The 16,035-nt window shown below is 42.5% G+C and overlaps 1 protein-coding gene across 1 annotated transcript in view; it reads left to right on the top strand.

Annotated features, from left to right (window-relative positions):
* The first annotated feature begins 6,178 nt into the window (after nucleotides 1–6,178).
* CAMK4 (calcium/calmodulin dependent protein kinase IV) overlaps nucleotides 6,179–16,035 on the top strand; it is a 178,243-nt gene continuing 168,386 nt past the window's right edge. Inside the window, exon 1 of the mRNA XM_049794867.1 lies at nucleotides 6,179–6,450. Coding sequence (XP_049650824.1) covers nucleotides 6,284–6,450 — 167 coding nt within the window. The 5' untranslated portion in view covers nucleotides 6,179–6,283. The remainder of the gene's footprint in view (nucleotides 6,451–16,035) is intronic.

Genomic DNA, 16,035 nt, shown 5'->3' with positions numbered 1-16,035 from the left:
ACAAAACAGTATCAACAAGCCACAGCCATTTCCTTGCTCAAAAAAGGTGCAGTTTTCCAGAATTTACAGTACTGGCAGCAATCCAATCAGAAATCACTGAAGTAAATGATGATAGCTATTTTTCCTCTTCTGTACCATGTCCTGGGTAAAAGCAATTTGTGTTGCCCACTGTTTTAACTGGCACTCAAGTCACAAGAAACCCAGTCACAAGTACGCTACAGCTAGAGCCCTCTCAACTTGTAGCAACTCAAATAATGAGGCAATTGATTGAAATTGAGAAGACCTGTTCCATACTGGACAGCAACAGTCAGAACTGATGGTCATGATTGTTTTTGACAATACAGTGGGGGTTTATTTACCTTGCTTGGGATGAGGGGAGGTTGCAAAATAATACAACTGGAAAGGCAAGAATTACTAGCTAGCCTAGTTGGTAAACTAGCTGCCTTATGGAATGGCAGTAGAGATGAACCTTGAATTCTAGCTCCATGACTATAGCCATGGCTATTAACTTGTTTGTTAATGGACCAGCTACTGAACCTACTTTACTCCTACATAAGCTGCTGAGGTGCTGGCAGTGAAGAGTTCACTTTACATCTGTAGCAAGAAATCTTGCACTGCTGAATCTGGATATAGTTATGGAAGAAAATCAAGCAAATAGTTTAGACTGCTTCTCTCTGCTGGGCAATGTAACACTGAAGGATATGCTGAACTTTTAGCTGGCATTTGTTCATAAATCAGCAAAGGAGGTGCACAACCACAAAGGAGTCACTTTTAAAATTAGGTGAGTGGCAGCTGTTTCCCTTCATGATTCCTTAATGTCTGCTTTGACAGTGAACAAAATATAAATTGCAGGAATTAGAAAAAAAATATAAGTTTTTTAAAGTATGGGTTCCTAGTTCTTCAACTCATTGCATACCCACCCAAACTGCTAATGGTCTCATGCCTAAACCTCCTTCTAACCTTCCTACAAAATGACTGATTTACTACTGAATTAAGGTTGGACTCCAGCCTACCTTGTGAAAGTGAGTTTGCTTCATACAAATGACTATTTCTCAGAAACTGCTAACTTTGCCTGCCTCTTACAGTTTTTATGTGATTTCCTGTATGTAGATGTCTTTTTCCAAATACCAAAACAATGATGAAATTGTCTTTTCCTTCTTGAAAGGGAAAGAAATAATATTAAACAATGTCAACTTTTTTTTTTTTTATTTTAAGTGTGCTTGGCTGTGACTAGGACTTGTCATGTCTGTTTTCATAATATTTTCTGTTTTTTCAACTTTCTGTATGGCTGGCATCATCTTAACCCTGGCAGAAAGTTTGTATCCTTATGTGTACACTTTAGAGTTCACTTCATGGGTTGGGTTTCTTGGGGGGTGGGGCAAGAAGGGGGTTCTTTTTCCACTACTCTGTGATGGAGTGAGTTTAAACTGTATAATAGAATTTAAGGGGGAAGAAAAAAAAATTAAAAAAAGGGATAAAAAGTTCTGGATTAGAAACAAGGAAGCATTTTATACTAGAAAAATTTCTTGAGCTGCTAATAATGGCAGAGGACGTCCAGCCAGATTCTGTTTGAGCAGGGATTAGAGAGGCAGAAGCAGCTAAATGGGCTTCACTCGGGAAGGGCTATGTGTAACTTCTGTGAGTCCTACTAGGTGACTTTTGGTTTGTGAAGCCTGCCCTCAAGGGGTTGGTTTATTGGGGTTTAATGACTCATGTAGGCTTGTGGATCAGCTTTATTTTCTTTAGTGAACCAAAGGATGCTGTTTGATCCAGCAAAATGAAAGGGAATGCTTCAAGTATGCTTCTACATTTTAGAAATCCAAGGATTGATTGAGTCACATAAAGAAGGACAGGAAATGTGAGTGCTGTGACTATGTTGCAAAGATAACTGTTCTGTGTGTCCTCCTGCAATGACTATAAAATGACCCTATTGATACCTGGGGCTCACATCACGTGCTTCAGGGATGGCTGAATCCCATCATTTTCTAACAGTTCATCTTCAGGAATCACTTTTTTTATCCCCACTTACATGCTTGCTTTTCCCAGACATTGGAAAAAAAATGGTCTTGACTTCAAAACATATGAGTAAGGGTTGAGGCAAAAGCACATGTTGCTACTGTTCTTCTCCCCTATTGCCACTCTACAAAGGATGTCTCTGTTCCTTTTTGTTTTCTTGTTTGTAAACACATCTCCTCACTGCCACCACTCTTCTGCTGGCCTTCCCCTGCACTGTGTTCATTCTTACCTGATTTGATCTCTTCACATACACAGCTGATGAAAGAGTCATCTTTATCCAGCAGCTCAATAAATCATTAACTAGGCTTAGATTTACAGATAAAACAGCATGAAAGATGGTAAGTTAAGAGAATGTGATGAACTTGTTCAACACAAGTCAAAATACTTCCTCTACGTACATAAAAATAAAGAAATTAGTGGAAGGTTTTGGCATTCCTAACTGATGGGCATTCAATGGAATCTTGCATAATCATCCGGAGGTGCTGGAAGCTAAGCGAAAGAAGAAAGATGTTGCATAAAATAAAATGTAATGCAAAGATTTGTATTCAGCAGGGAAAATCAGAGACAGGAAAGAGAAGAGAAAGCTTTTGGGATTTGCCCTGATGTGAACTTCTTTGACTTATATGTGACATGGTTTGAGCAACCTCTATTCCTGAATTCACATTACACATATAGCAGATAAGCATCAGATGTAGCATGGGTGCAAATATGGACTCCATACTGGATGATCTATGCAAAGAGGGAAGCTCTAGTATCTGCAAACTATTTTGAGAGAAATGTTCCTTAATGAGGACAGTGTCTGACAGTTTGCTTCTTATAGATGACACTCTCTTTTCTACTATAGGTGTGGAGCTTCATTATTTTGTTTTTAATAAGATAGCAGTACAGGACAAACAAATATTTTTTATTTAAATGTCTTGAAAATATATGCTGCAGTTTGTCTAGGAAGAAATATTAGCCTAAGCTGGCAAGGGACTAACATGCTCCTCTTTCAACTGATGCCCACAAACTGGGAAATACATATTAAAAACTCTGGACAGAATTTGCTTGTTCTCAAGTTTCTACTGAAGGTCTAGCTGCTAGAATTGTATGAAAATTTCAGAAGTCAAGTTTTAAGAGTTCTTATCCTATACTTATTTTTTAAGTTAATCCTGGAAAATGTGGAATGCTTATACCCGATGCAGTAATGTCTATACAAAAGGACAAGAGCATTCACAAAACAAAACCACAGCAACTAGGAGGGCAGAAAGATTACTGATCCCACCTCTGCCAACACACCAGATTAACTTGCTGCTTTGGGCTTAAATTTATGGGTGGCAAGAGAGGGGCTGGAGGTTGGACATCCCTTGCATGTATTTTTTGTGAATAAAACTGCTTCCTCTGCAAAAGATGCATGCCTCCTTGACCTGCTTTTTTCCTCTGAGTTTGTAACCTGTGTTTGTTGGCAGGAAAATGATATTTGTAGCCCCATAATAAAATTTCAAACATAGTGTGTCACAAATACATAAATGAAGTTTATCAGTGGTTTAGTTTCATGTTCAATAATGAGAGTGCAAATCTCCACATTCTTAACACAGATCTGATATGGGTGGAGTACCGTGTGTTTGAATTGCTGCCTTTGGTTTCCTGGAGACTGAGAGTGGCACTCATGTGCTGGTTACGTGCAGTGTACAACCTGAAGACTTTCTTTAATTCCACATGGACATATTTGGATATTGTTATTTTAATATTTTAAGGAAGTGGAGCTACTGGAGAATAAGGTCCAGTCAGTTTTCAAGTACTAGTTGTCAGCATGGCACGATCCAGCTCACTTCAAGAGAGAGTTTTAAGGAAAATCAAATGCCTTTCACATAGGTACAAAAAAAAAAAATAAAAAAAATCCCCTGGTTCTATGTCCTTTAGCAAGGAGCACATAAAGGCTCATGGTAAGCACATTCAGATCATCTGAGATGTGAATCGGATTGCAGGTACCTGGATAAACATAATCTTGCTAAAATAATTATCACAAAACCCCCACCACAACAAAACTATACATGCCCTTCTGGTTACAGAATATGTTAGGTATTTGACTAAACAAAAACATGATGTGGTATACCACTGTCTTGTAAGTGTGCTGATTGGCCATTTTGTATGTGTGAGAGATTTTCATCATCAGTTACAATTTCTTCTCCTGGGAGATGCTGTCAGAAAGTGTCATAAGAAAAGAGGAAACAATGTCACCTAGCAACCAAAGCTTTATGAAGAAAAGTTCCACACTGACCAGCAGAGACAAAGTGAGCTGAGGAGTTGGGAGGAGGCATGAGCAACAGTGAAAAGGCTGCTTGTCTGCTGCTCTGTGGCACTGATCTCAGCCCTGTTACAGTAGGTGCTCTGGGTACAAAGTTCTTCTCAAAGGAAGTTCGGAGTTCCTGTCAAACTGGCTTGCATAGAACTTGGCTTGCAAAATCGGGCTTTGGGTTACTTTTTCCTGACTTTCAGATGCGGATTTGAAAACGATAAAGTCTCAAATCATGACGGGGATCTACATTTTAATTTCGTAACCGTAAAAAGTAAACTTGAGAGGAAAGGGCATTATCTCTCTTTTATCTATTATTTCATTTATCTCTTTTATCCTCTCCTACCATTAACAAAGATGAGATTAGTGGATGTTTCTTCTATTATCTGGTAGAGCAGAGAGGAGCATTTATTTTTCAAGGTCTTTGAGAAATTAAGAGATTAGGAGTTAACTTGCCCCCTCCGGGTACTGTAAGGAAGCTAGGGCACAATAAGAGACAGACTTGTTGGGGGGAGGGGGGGAACAAAACATCCTGGAAAATATTAATACACACGAATTCACACAACACTGAACAGGATACTGTGCTTTATCAGAGCAAGGACTACAACGCTTAAAACCAGGCTCACAGATTGTGGTTGAAAATTAGAGGATGATACTCCTGTCACTTCTGCAGCGCAGGCTTGCACATGGTCCATTTTACCTCCTGCCTGTGCTTGCATGACAGTATGGGTGGGTGTAATAGCGTGGAGAGGATGTGAGTAGGATTGATCTGGCACACTATGCATGCGAGGCACACACAACTGCTGCTGTTTTATTTCACCACTACACCAACAGAAACTGCCCTTATATAGACAGTTCTGGCTAAGATTTTTTACAGTCAGGGATACAATATACTTTATTATAATCGCATGCATTTCATAACCTGCAGATTTCATAACCGGTTAAGAGCGGCATTGCAGCATGGCAATTTCATTTCCTTATGGCTTCTTTTAGTTCCGTGGTGGGCAGGGAAGCTGTATTTTTTGGATTTTTGCAGCCGTGTTTGAGCATTTGTCAGCCTCTTCCCCACTGCTATTTGTCTTGGTCAGTCTCTGCCTCCACACCCTCCTCCCCGAACTGACAGCAAACGCCGAGGGAGAAATCCTGAACTCCCGGGTTGCACCCCGACAACCGATCCCAGATCGGGAACTGGCAAAATGGTGCAGCATCACGGGGTGGCGCCCACCTCGCTGCGGGCTACCCACCCACCCACCCACCCACCCTTCGCGGCCCCACCGACGGCGGGTCCAGCCCGGGCCGCCCGACCCCGGCCAAACCCGCAGCGGTCCCTCCAGATCGGGGTGCCGCTCCTCCCTTGGTGAAGTTGCCCCCTTCCCCCCCCCCCCCCCCCCCCGACCGCGGGGCTCGGTCCCGCCGCTCGCCGGGCTGCGGGCGGCTGCGCTCCTGGTGACCGCCTCTGCCAGGGCGCTTTCGGTGAGCTCGCAGGGCGCCCGCCGTCCCGGGCCAGGCGGCTGCCGGCTCCGCTCTGCTCGGCGGGGCTGAGGGGGGGAGCCGGGGGCGGCGCGACCCCCGCCCGGGGCGGCTCCCTGCGCCGCGGCGGCCGTGGCCGTGGCCGTGCCCGCCCCCCCCCGCTCCGCCCCGCCCCGCCCCGCCGGCAGCTCCCGGCCCGCCCAGTCGGAGACGCCCCCGCCGCCCCTCCGGGCTGGGGGGAGACCCCGCCGCCGCTGCCGCCGCCGCCGCCGCCGCCGCCGCTCCAGCCCGGCCCGGCCCGGCGCGGCGGGGGGGAAAGGGGGAGGGGGAGGAGGAGGAGGTAGGGGAGGGGAGGGAAGGGAAGGAGAGAAGAGAAGAGAAAAGAGGGAGGGAGGGAGGTGAGGAGCCGCCGCCGACGCCACCACCACCACCACCACCACCACCACCACCACCAGCCGCCTTGTCGCTCTGCTTTCTGCAGCCGGTGCGGAGGAGGGGGCAGCCCCCGGCAGGCGTCCCGGCATGCTGAAAGTCACCATGCCCTCCTCCTCCTCGTCCTCCTCTTCCTCGTCCTCCTCCGGCTCCTCGGCCGCCGGCCGCTCCGGATCCGCTGCGCCCGACTATTGGATCGACGGCTCCAACAAGGACACCCTGGCCCACTACTTCGAGCTGGAGTCCGAGCTGGGACGGTGAGGCGGCGCCGCGCCGGGACGGGCCGGGACGGGGCGGCCGCGGGACGGGGTGCGCCGCCGCCGCGGTGCCTCCCCGGGCGGAGCGGCGGGGCCGGGGCTGCCGGGGCTGCCGGGGCTGCCGGGGCTGCCGGGGCTGCCGGGGCTGCCGGGGCTGCCGGGGCTGCCGGGGCTGCCGGGGCTGCCGGGGCTGCCGGGGCTGCCGGGGCTGCCGGGGCTGCCGGGGCTGCCGGGGCTGGGTCTCCCTTCCCCGCCGCCACTGCGCCGCTGCGGCGAGGACGGCAAAACTTTGGTTTGTGTGACCGGCAGCGGGAGAGCGTCCTGTCTTTCACGGCATGTAGGCTTTCGAAGGAAAATTACACCTCCCGGGAGCCAAGCTGCGCAAATCCCCCAAAGGAACGGGTGATTCTCAGGAGGAGGCATCAACCCGTCTCGGTCAGCGCTGGTCCAGATGAGCAGCTTTACGTTTAGTCAGGTTACCTGTGTATTTGCAGACTCCAGACCTAATACTGTATCGGCTGAATGGTAGGCATCACTTCGAGAGCACTAAAATGCTCGTTTATTCGCAGCCTCGCTTCATACGAGACCTTTTGTCTTTACTGCCGTTATCAGCACCTTTAGACCTCGCGCTGACAAAACTCCCACCCGAGACAGGAGTCCGTGAACAGGCCTCTGTCAGCAGAGTCTTTTCACTGGAGCGCAGTACAGACGAGTGAGCTGGTACATGTTTTTTCATGAATCCTGCACTACTGCCCTGATGCTTCTGCCTGGCAACTTTAAGATCCCAAGTGTTCACTTTTTTTAAAACTGAAGTCCAGTATAACACGCTGTTGCCCCTATCTTATGTGCATTTTTTACTCTCTAAATACAGTTGTTGGTTTTATGTTGAATTTTTGGGTAGAAAATAATGTGTTAAAAAGTGGGAAGTGACAGCTTTTTTAAGGGTTTACAGTAGATTACTTAAATCTGTAAGTCAGTAGGTAACAAATAACAATTGTTAATTTTGCCAACGATAGAGCACTGAAGTCCTGGATAACTGTGGGAAATTTGCAGGTAATAACATGGTTGCCTTGGTACAGTATTTTTTCAGAACGGGCATGCAATGAAAGTTATTGCTACAAGGCATACCTGTGCTTGCTGTACTGTAACTGATCGGGTCAGGAAAGGCTGTAGAAATACAATACAGTATCATTCTTGGCTTGCTGACTAGGTCTTAAGCATCTGCTGCTACCTCTTTGTCGCTATTGCTACTCATGCTAGCCAGATTTAAATGGGCATAGATCTATGTACGCTTACCACATTTATACTTGACTTCACTGTACACCTATGCAGAAACATAAAAATGTAAAGCTGGAAATATTGTTGTGTCAGTTTTGTGCCTGGAATAGACCAAAAAAAAAAAAAAAAAGTGTTTGTTGCTGAATAACAACAGTTGATACCAACTCTGTCACCTGGATTAACACTGTTATGCATGGTCTGTCTAGAATTCTTTCGGCCTGTGTGGTACTGACTGTGGGCTTCATTTAAGAATAGTCTGCATTGGCGATACATCATGGGTTTATTGTATAGCTTGGGAAGGGGTTTTAAAAGGTGAACTCTCCTGTCTGAGGAAGGAAGAGTTGATGAAAGCTGAGGTGTCATGGGGTTTTCTACCTTGCAAGGTGAGACAGTAGGTGCTGAAACCCTAACAAAAGGTTTGAATAAGGAAGACAGCCACACCTAACTAGTGTAGAGATGGGAGCCACTAAGTCTGCACTGCTGTTGGGTAGAAGTAGGAAATAAGATTTAAAACAAAAGCAGAAAGAAGACAGGAGATAAGAACCATCTTAATCAAAGACCCTGAGGCAGGGAAGGGAGGGAGAACGACTCAGAGGGGTACATGGTCCGAGAGAAAATTGCGCTAACAGTTATGACAGCGAGATCTCAGTCCTTAGGTCCCGAGGCTAGCTTTGAGATCCTTTCAGACCTAGCATCTGAGTGCTGATGCTTATCTCTGACACCCTCTGACAGCCCAGGTGTATCTCAGCCAATCTATAAGGGAGATCCAACAATCGCTCTTGGTTCCTAAGTGTAATATAAAACTGTATTGTTTTCTCTTGGTAACCTTAACTCCAACCTTTTAATTTTGGAGATTATTTTGAGTACATCTACAAAAAAATATTCATTGCTTAGGTTAGTGGTGGTGCAAGTATATCAGGCGAGGCTAAAAGATGTGGGTATGTGATCCCTTTAGATGCAGTAAATCAAAATAATATACTAAAATAACCAACAGGAGACACTATCCTAAAATACCTTTAACAAATACAGGGAGTGGAAGATGTCTTCTGTCAGACTAGAAAGACCTGCATTTGGCCAGCTGTTGCTGAGTCTGGGAGTTCCCATCTGGTAGGAGTGCTCTTTCTGCAAAGTATGTCTGGCAAATCCCTAAGCCATCATAGTCAGTAATTCTTGCTTGTATGACCAACTAAGGAGGCATGGGAGAAGAGGGGAAGGTCCTGCTAGCAAGAAAAAACAATAAATGCCTAAAAACTTGGGTAGGAGTAAACAGTCATTTTTCAACAGTGGAGTTCCACAGGGATCATCAGTTCAGGTGTCTGTGCTGCTCAACAGGCTCATAAATAAAGGGGTTGAACAGTGATATTTGCTGGTCTTACTGAATTATTGAGGGTTTTAAAGACAGCGCTGCCTATGAAGAACTGCAGAAAGACCTTGTTGGACTGACAGGGCATTTAAATGTTGGATGAAGTTCAGTTTAGATAAATAAAATGGGGGTGGAGGAGGAACCATTTGGTTGTTTTCTTTCTCTAGTAAAACCTATAGCGAGGTTAAGACAGAGATCTCTGGAGACACATGTGGTGTGGATGGAACACCTGGTTAGAGGTGCTTATTTGCTGTTCTCTTCGATGCAAGCTCTGCAGGGAATCTGACAAAGCAAGCAAGTCACAAATGAACTACAGGAGGAAAGGCCATTTCAGTGCAGTGTGTACTTAGGTGGTGGAACTTCTGGCCACTGGATACTGTGGATGATAAAAGCTTACATGGGTTTAACAGGCAACTAGGCAAGTTTACATTCAGGAAATCCATTAAGACTGATTAAACATGAAGATACTAACTATTGAACTGTAAGTTGCTGAATGTTACGAGAATATTCTTTGACAGTTGATACAGTTTTGCTGTATTCTTGCATTCTTGAGGCATCTGTGTTTGGCCATCATTAGAAACAGTATTCTGGGCTAGACTGGCTTTTATTCTGACTCAGGACAGCTGTTTTTGTGTTCTACTGAATGCTTGGCTAGTTTGCCTTCCTTTTAGTCCATTTCTGACAAGGGGGTTTCGTGTTTGCCACAGAACTGGAGTTCAGAATGCTGTAAAGATAAAACTTTGGTCTTTGTTTTATGAAGAGTATCTATATCTGTTCCTTCTCCGAAGGTTGCAACATTTGTCAGTTGTGGACATTGGAATTTTGTTCTGAGTGTTATTTCATCTAAAAGCTCATTTTCCACACTCCCTTGGAAAAATACTTTAATAAATTTAGGTTCTAAACTTGTATGTTCCTTAAAGACTAAAACCTTCGTTAGCCTTATATAATCCATGCTCTATCTTTTGGTACAGAGTTTCTGAATTCACCATTAGTCTAAAAATGGTATTTGGGTTAAAAAGGAAATTGGGTAACAATTTTTTTGATACTCAGCAATATTACAAAAAAGGAATTTCTTTTTGTTGGAATTTTAGTTATGGAATTTTACTTAGCATGCAGTCTCTTGCCTGACTGTGCCAAACTACGTAACTATTTGAGTTGAAACTATCTGATGTTATTATTGTAAGCATACTGCAGATCTATTAAATGGTCAAGAACAGCTAGAAGTATTTCCAACCAAATCCTTAGGGCTTTCTTTCAGTTTCAAAGGTTAAATAAGATAATAATAAAAAAAAAACCCAACAAACCAAACAAAAGTTACAGGCATTTTTTTGTGTGTAAGAATGATAAATCAGGATTTTCCAAGGTTGCCTTTTCCTTCATGAGCAGTCTTTCAATTGTGTGATCCTTGCTGAGGACCTAAAACTGAAAGGCACTCAGTACTTGCAACTTGCCTTGAATTGACAGTGTGAGCTGAATCATAGGCGGCTTCTGTCCTTGAGTTCTTAGCACAGAGAGAGTTTAAATCTAACGTGTGGTCTGAACTCAAGATTTCAGTGTACAGAATGACGTCTTACTCTGTCAATCCTATTTATGAGTGCTGTCATAGTAGCGTCTACTTTTGTAATAGCAGTAGTGGATGAAATCAGGTAAATCCTTTGTAAAAGCACAATTTTATAGAAATTGATTGCTTTTGCATTTGATGCTTTGAAGTTCAAACAGTTTTTGCTTTGAAAGTATGCCAATTATTTTCACTTCCATTCCTTCATTAAGAAAAAAGGAGGGGGAGGGCCTTTTTTCTGTTCATCTCAAGAGTAATTTTTTTATACAGGCTGTTTGCCATGTTTATTTTGAAAATCACTTGCTCATTTTGCTTTGGGGTACACTTAAAGTAGGTCAGTCCCTCCTTCAGTAACACTTCTGCTTACTTGCTTGTGACTTTTAGTACTGGTCCTGAGGATTTTCCTAAGAGATGCAGGCATGCTGCTGACGGCATGGGGTGCTGGCTGTCTGAATGTGAGCGTGGAGTGCTTAGCTCAACCAGGGTGAGAATTATCTTTGAGCAGAAACTGCCTGTGTAGATTCGCCTGTTGGCCAGGTCACGTCTTGCCACAAACTACAACTTGCTTGTTGCCCTCACACCTTCAGGCAAGCAGCAAGCATTTTCATGCAGTCAGTTCCTGCTGATAGGAAAGGCTGTCGAAGAGGTGGATGTGAGGCCTCATTTGGCACTGTTGTGGTGAGTACGCTGGACCTTGCTTTGAGGTAGGAAGATAGGAGATATGAAGGGCATGGTGTCCTTTTGGTGCTGGCCAAGGTGGCAGGTGGATCTGGAGAATGGTTTTCATGCATTGCAACAGCCAGCATAGCCCTAGCTGAAGATTTTCACTTCCTTTTCCTCTTGAAGGGATTTTGTCCACCTCATTTTTACCCCTTGAAAAACATCCTAAGCATTTGACCACAGGCTCTTCTATGTTTTGCTTTGCTCCTTCTACTGAAGCAGTGGTGTTGTGGAGAAGATAATCCAATGCTACATTGGCCAGAAAGAGGATGTCAGATTGTAGTTAAGCAAGACACTGCTCTATGAGGGGCGAAGTCAGTCCCTATTGAAACGCATGTTGGTCTACAGAGAGTTATAAATAAAAATTAATAGCAAGCAGCCAATGTTTTCTGTGGAAACTCTATAGCTTCTTAACCTTGTCTTCTGGATGAAATTCCTCACTGGGGTACCAGGAACCAGAACTTGCAATGTATAGCCTGGGTTTTGATAACTAAAATTCTTTACTTGGTGCAGGGAGAATATTTTCTTCAGTTTTGTCTGGTTCAGTTGAACAACTGGTTGATTCAGAATTAAAAACTTGGGTGTTGAAAAGGCAAGAAAAGAAAATTTCCTTTACCATTCTGTAAATAAAAAACAATTGAGAGTAGAAATACAGTTTCATTTGAGGCACTCTAATTGTGGAGAGAAATGGGCCCTTAGGGTAGATGTTTTGAACCTTGCCATGGGAGATTGTTATTTACTCTGTTGTCCAAATGCCTATCTTAGGCACTAAGTTACTTGTCTAAACATTACCTCTCTCTGCATGTTTTTTAGTCAGAAAAGTAGAAAGCTTTTTCTGAGTATTTGTTGGCACAGCTGGCATTCTGTTCTTGGTAGAAAATGAGTTTTAAGTTTTACTTAAATCACTTTACAGTTGGGATTTGTGGTAAAACCATTGTTCTGCTGCAGCCAGGAGTTCTGCATTGAACTGCAAACTCAATGCCTGTTTCACTAGGTCTCAGAAAACATGATAAAATATGCATTTTTTCACAATGGCTTATGTGTATATCTGCATCTTTTTAATAATACTGTGACTGAGGCATTGTTTCCATCATGCTATGATGGAGATAGGTTTGTTGATTCAATAAGCCATGGACAATGTGTTTAGCTCTCAATGCTTGTGGACAGTCACGTCAGAGAAGCTAACACCATCGTAGCCTCCTCCTTTCAGGAATATGTTAATGCTTGTTTCTGTGGAAGAAACTGCCCTGCTACCTCTGTAAATAAACGTATTACTTGGTTTTAAGTACAGTCAGTAATATCCAAGTCATAACTGTATTATATGAAAAATAGTTTGAAACAAGCTTTTCTTCTTCTAAATACGAACTTAAGCAGACTACTGATAATGGATTTTTAAAAGGCAATTCGTGGGTGCATCTACACTGAAGTTTTAATTTGGATTGGGAGTGACATTTGTGAAATGAATGTCCCAATTGTCCCCTTTCACTGTGCTTTGCTTTGCATCAAGGGGCGTCCTCGGAGCGCACAGAGCAGACTGAATGTAGCTGAATCAGAAGATGCAGTTCAGGAGTATTTAATCCACTCTAACCTTTTGGGAACAATAAGTTCACAGGACCAGATCAGGGCTGATCTGACGTAAAACTGGCAAAAAGTTTGTGTGCTGATATCAGCACATTGCCACCATCTGTAACACTGGTGTGCTTCTACTGCACTATACTACTTGCTAATGCATATCTAAATTATATGTCCTAGTGATACTGTATCTGAATCTATCTGTAGTTAATCTGCAAGTTGATTAATAGGATGCTGGTCATATCACACATTCAACATAATGCATAGGTCAATGTCTGTCTGCTCATTTTAATTAACTTGGAAGCTAAAGGAAATATATATTATATGAATCAAAATTCAGAACTTAAAGTGGGCAGTGAAAGACTAGTTAGTCGTTGGAGAGTATTGCATTATCTCTGTACTTTTATTAGTCTGTGTACTCAATGTATCATTCTGTCAATAAATTGAGCCGTTACCTTTTTTCTATAAAAGGAGTGCTGGAGCAGTTTTAAGTAGCTGGAATAAATAGATGATCATTATGTGTTATTTTCACAGCTTTCTTTACTTAAAAAAGAGCTATTCATAATGAAAAATTATATTAGAGAATTGTTATTTCTTTATTTTCAAGTTTTTTCTTCTGTCAACCACTGTGTATTTTTGTCATTGGTTTTTATTATCTTTTTTAATTTAAAAAACCCTGTATTTCTAACAGGGAAAATGAATAGCTCTTGAAGTAAGTAGTCTTAAGAATGCTGAAAAAGCTTTTTGCACATAGAGCTTTTGAGACTTGAAAGTAATGGTGTTATTTGTGTTAATACGAGAATTGTCATACTTGAAAAACATTGCAGTAATCTGCAAGGGGTCAGACATAACAAAGTCGATCTTTTAGCTTGTTAGAGAGACAGTACATCTGAAATTGATGAAGTGTTTTCAGGTTCAGTTGAAAGCATTTCCCTAAGCATAATTGTGTAATAAGCCTGTATGATTCTGGATGGAGGGCAGGAAAATTAACTAAAGCCATGTGGTACGAATAGCAAATACATGTTCATTCCACTGTGTCTTTAGGTGTATGTCCGAGTGTGCATAGTGTTGTGTAAGGGATTGTAATGGACACAGTTTCATAGGCACAATTCTACCAGTAACAGAAGTTTAAATGCTTGCTCACATAGTAAATACCCATATCTGAAAAGACCACCAGTTAAGAATGGTGGTCATTGAATAAATAGCATTTGCAGTAGCATGTGCCCCATCTGTGGAACTCCAAGTACTTGCGAGGAAGGACTACCTATCCTCTTCAGTCACTCAGATCAAAGAAGTTTTATATTGCTGAATATTGTCTGAAAAGGTCAATCAGGAAATAAAATAGTCATCCCTGGCCCTAGTTTTGTTTATAGTCCAACAAATTGAGCTGGCTTTATCAATCACAATACACCCAAATGATTCTTCTGTGGTCTTCTGCTAGCCAGAAGGTTGGCCAGGCTTTGGGAAAGCAATTTTCTGACACCACACACATATTGTGTGGAAAAAAGTGCAAAGATTTGAATATTATTTTCATCTATGTATGTACAATGAACTATCGTCCTACGTCTGTACGTATGAACCATTAGTAAGAGTTAAGACTGCATAAAAAGAAAACATGTACTCCCTTGTGCTTTCATAATGAAGCAGAATTTAAACATATAAACTTGTGTATTTGCTGTTGACTTCTTCGTTTAGGCATTCCTGCCATGCTTCTTCTCTTCACAATAAGCAGACCTTTATTATCTGAACAATCACTAATTTCACAAGGGATATTCTTTTCACAGTACAGTGATGCTCATTCTGAGAAGTGACCAAATGTTCTGTGTATCTCCAAATGGTAACGCTGCTTTTTGTCCTTGGTTTTTCTATGTCCTTTTCAATATTTATGATTTCCCTGTCTCCTCCATTTAAAAAAAAAATGGGTAAGTATGACAGCTTTTACAACCCATCGTTGATACCTTGGAAATACTGTTACATTCATTGTAAGTGATCCTTCATTTGGCCTTGCATTGTTAGTGTCCTCAGCCAGTCAGTAACCACCAGAAAATGCATTTTAACTTACTGGTTACTGCTCTTAAAAACTAAACTCATCTCTAATTTATGAGGATTTTTTTTTTCCTTCCTTGTTCTTTGGAGTCTGAGCTAGCAGCCCTGTGAAATCTGAGCTGGCAAATTATTAAGAATTTAATTTAGGAATTTTTGCGTTGTGGAAGGATGTTGTTTTCTTATTGTCAGCTTTGCCTTACTTTTGTATCTCAGTGCTAAGAAAGGTCTTTCAGAGTGACTTCTCTTTTGGCAACAGTGCAGAGGATATATTTCCCAGAATCTCTCAGTGTTAGCATTTAAAAACAAGGCAAGAAAAGCGTACTTCTTCCTTGTTCTGTACCAAGACTGTAGTTTGTTGCCTGTGATGCTTTCCCAGCTTTTTCTGACCTAGGAAAGATTTATTTTGGAAGGTAAATGCATGTTTTGTTGTGATGGGGTTAGGGAAGGTTCTGCTTAGAATGATATCTCTGTTTCCATGTACTTCAGAGCAGCCCAAATGCGCTGTAACTGCTGAGGATTATATGTCTTAAGGACAGATAGACATTTACCTTGAGTTTACGAGAGTGTGTAGGAAGGTTGTGGTCATGCACATGGAAGCTTACTTCTTTTTTCCTGGTCAGTTGTGGTTTTTTTAAGATCTGTTAGCATGATACAATGGGAAGGATCATTGAGAATGAGCTATCCAAGTGTGGGGGTTTTGATCAACATATACATTATATGTGCTCAATTTCTTAGACTATGTAATGTTTAAAAAAGAAAGATGGAGTAGTGGTGATATAATACGACACCAATACACATTGCAAATGTATCTTTTCGTTAGAGAACAAATGCAAAAATGGTGTCGTTACTGTCACAGGATACTATCGGTTAAAACACATGGACTATTGGGGACCATCAATATTTGCATCTGTTGCCCGAAGAATAGATTGCTGAGATGTTGTTGCTTTCCTTGTAAAGTAGTTCTAAGTTAGGAGACCCTACAACAACATGACTTTGAAAGGGACTGTTCAATCTGTAGCAACCAAAGCTTTTGTGTCTTTGAATTTCA

The sequence above is a fragment of the Accipiter gentilis genome, chromosome Z (genome assembly GCF_929443795.1).
Source record: "Accipiter gentilis chromosome Z, bAccGen1.1, whole genome shotgun sequence".
Taxonomy (NCBI): domain Eukaryota; kingdom Metazoa; phylum Chordata; class Aves; order Accipitriformes; family Accipitridae; genus Astur; species Astur gentilis.
Note: the sequence above shows the minus strand (reverse complement) of the source record. Positions and strands in the feature narration are given on the sequence as shown.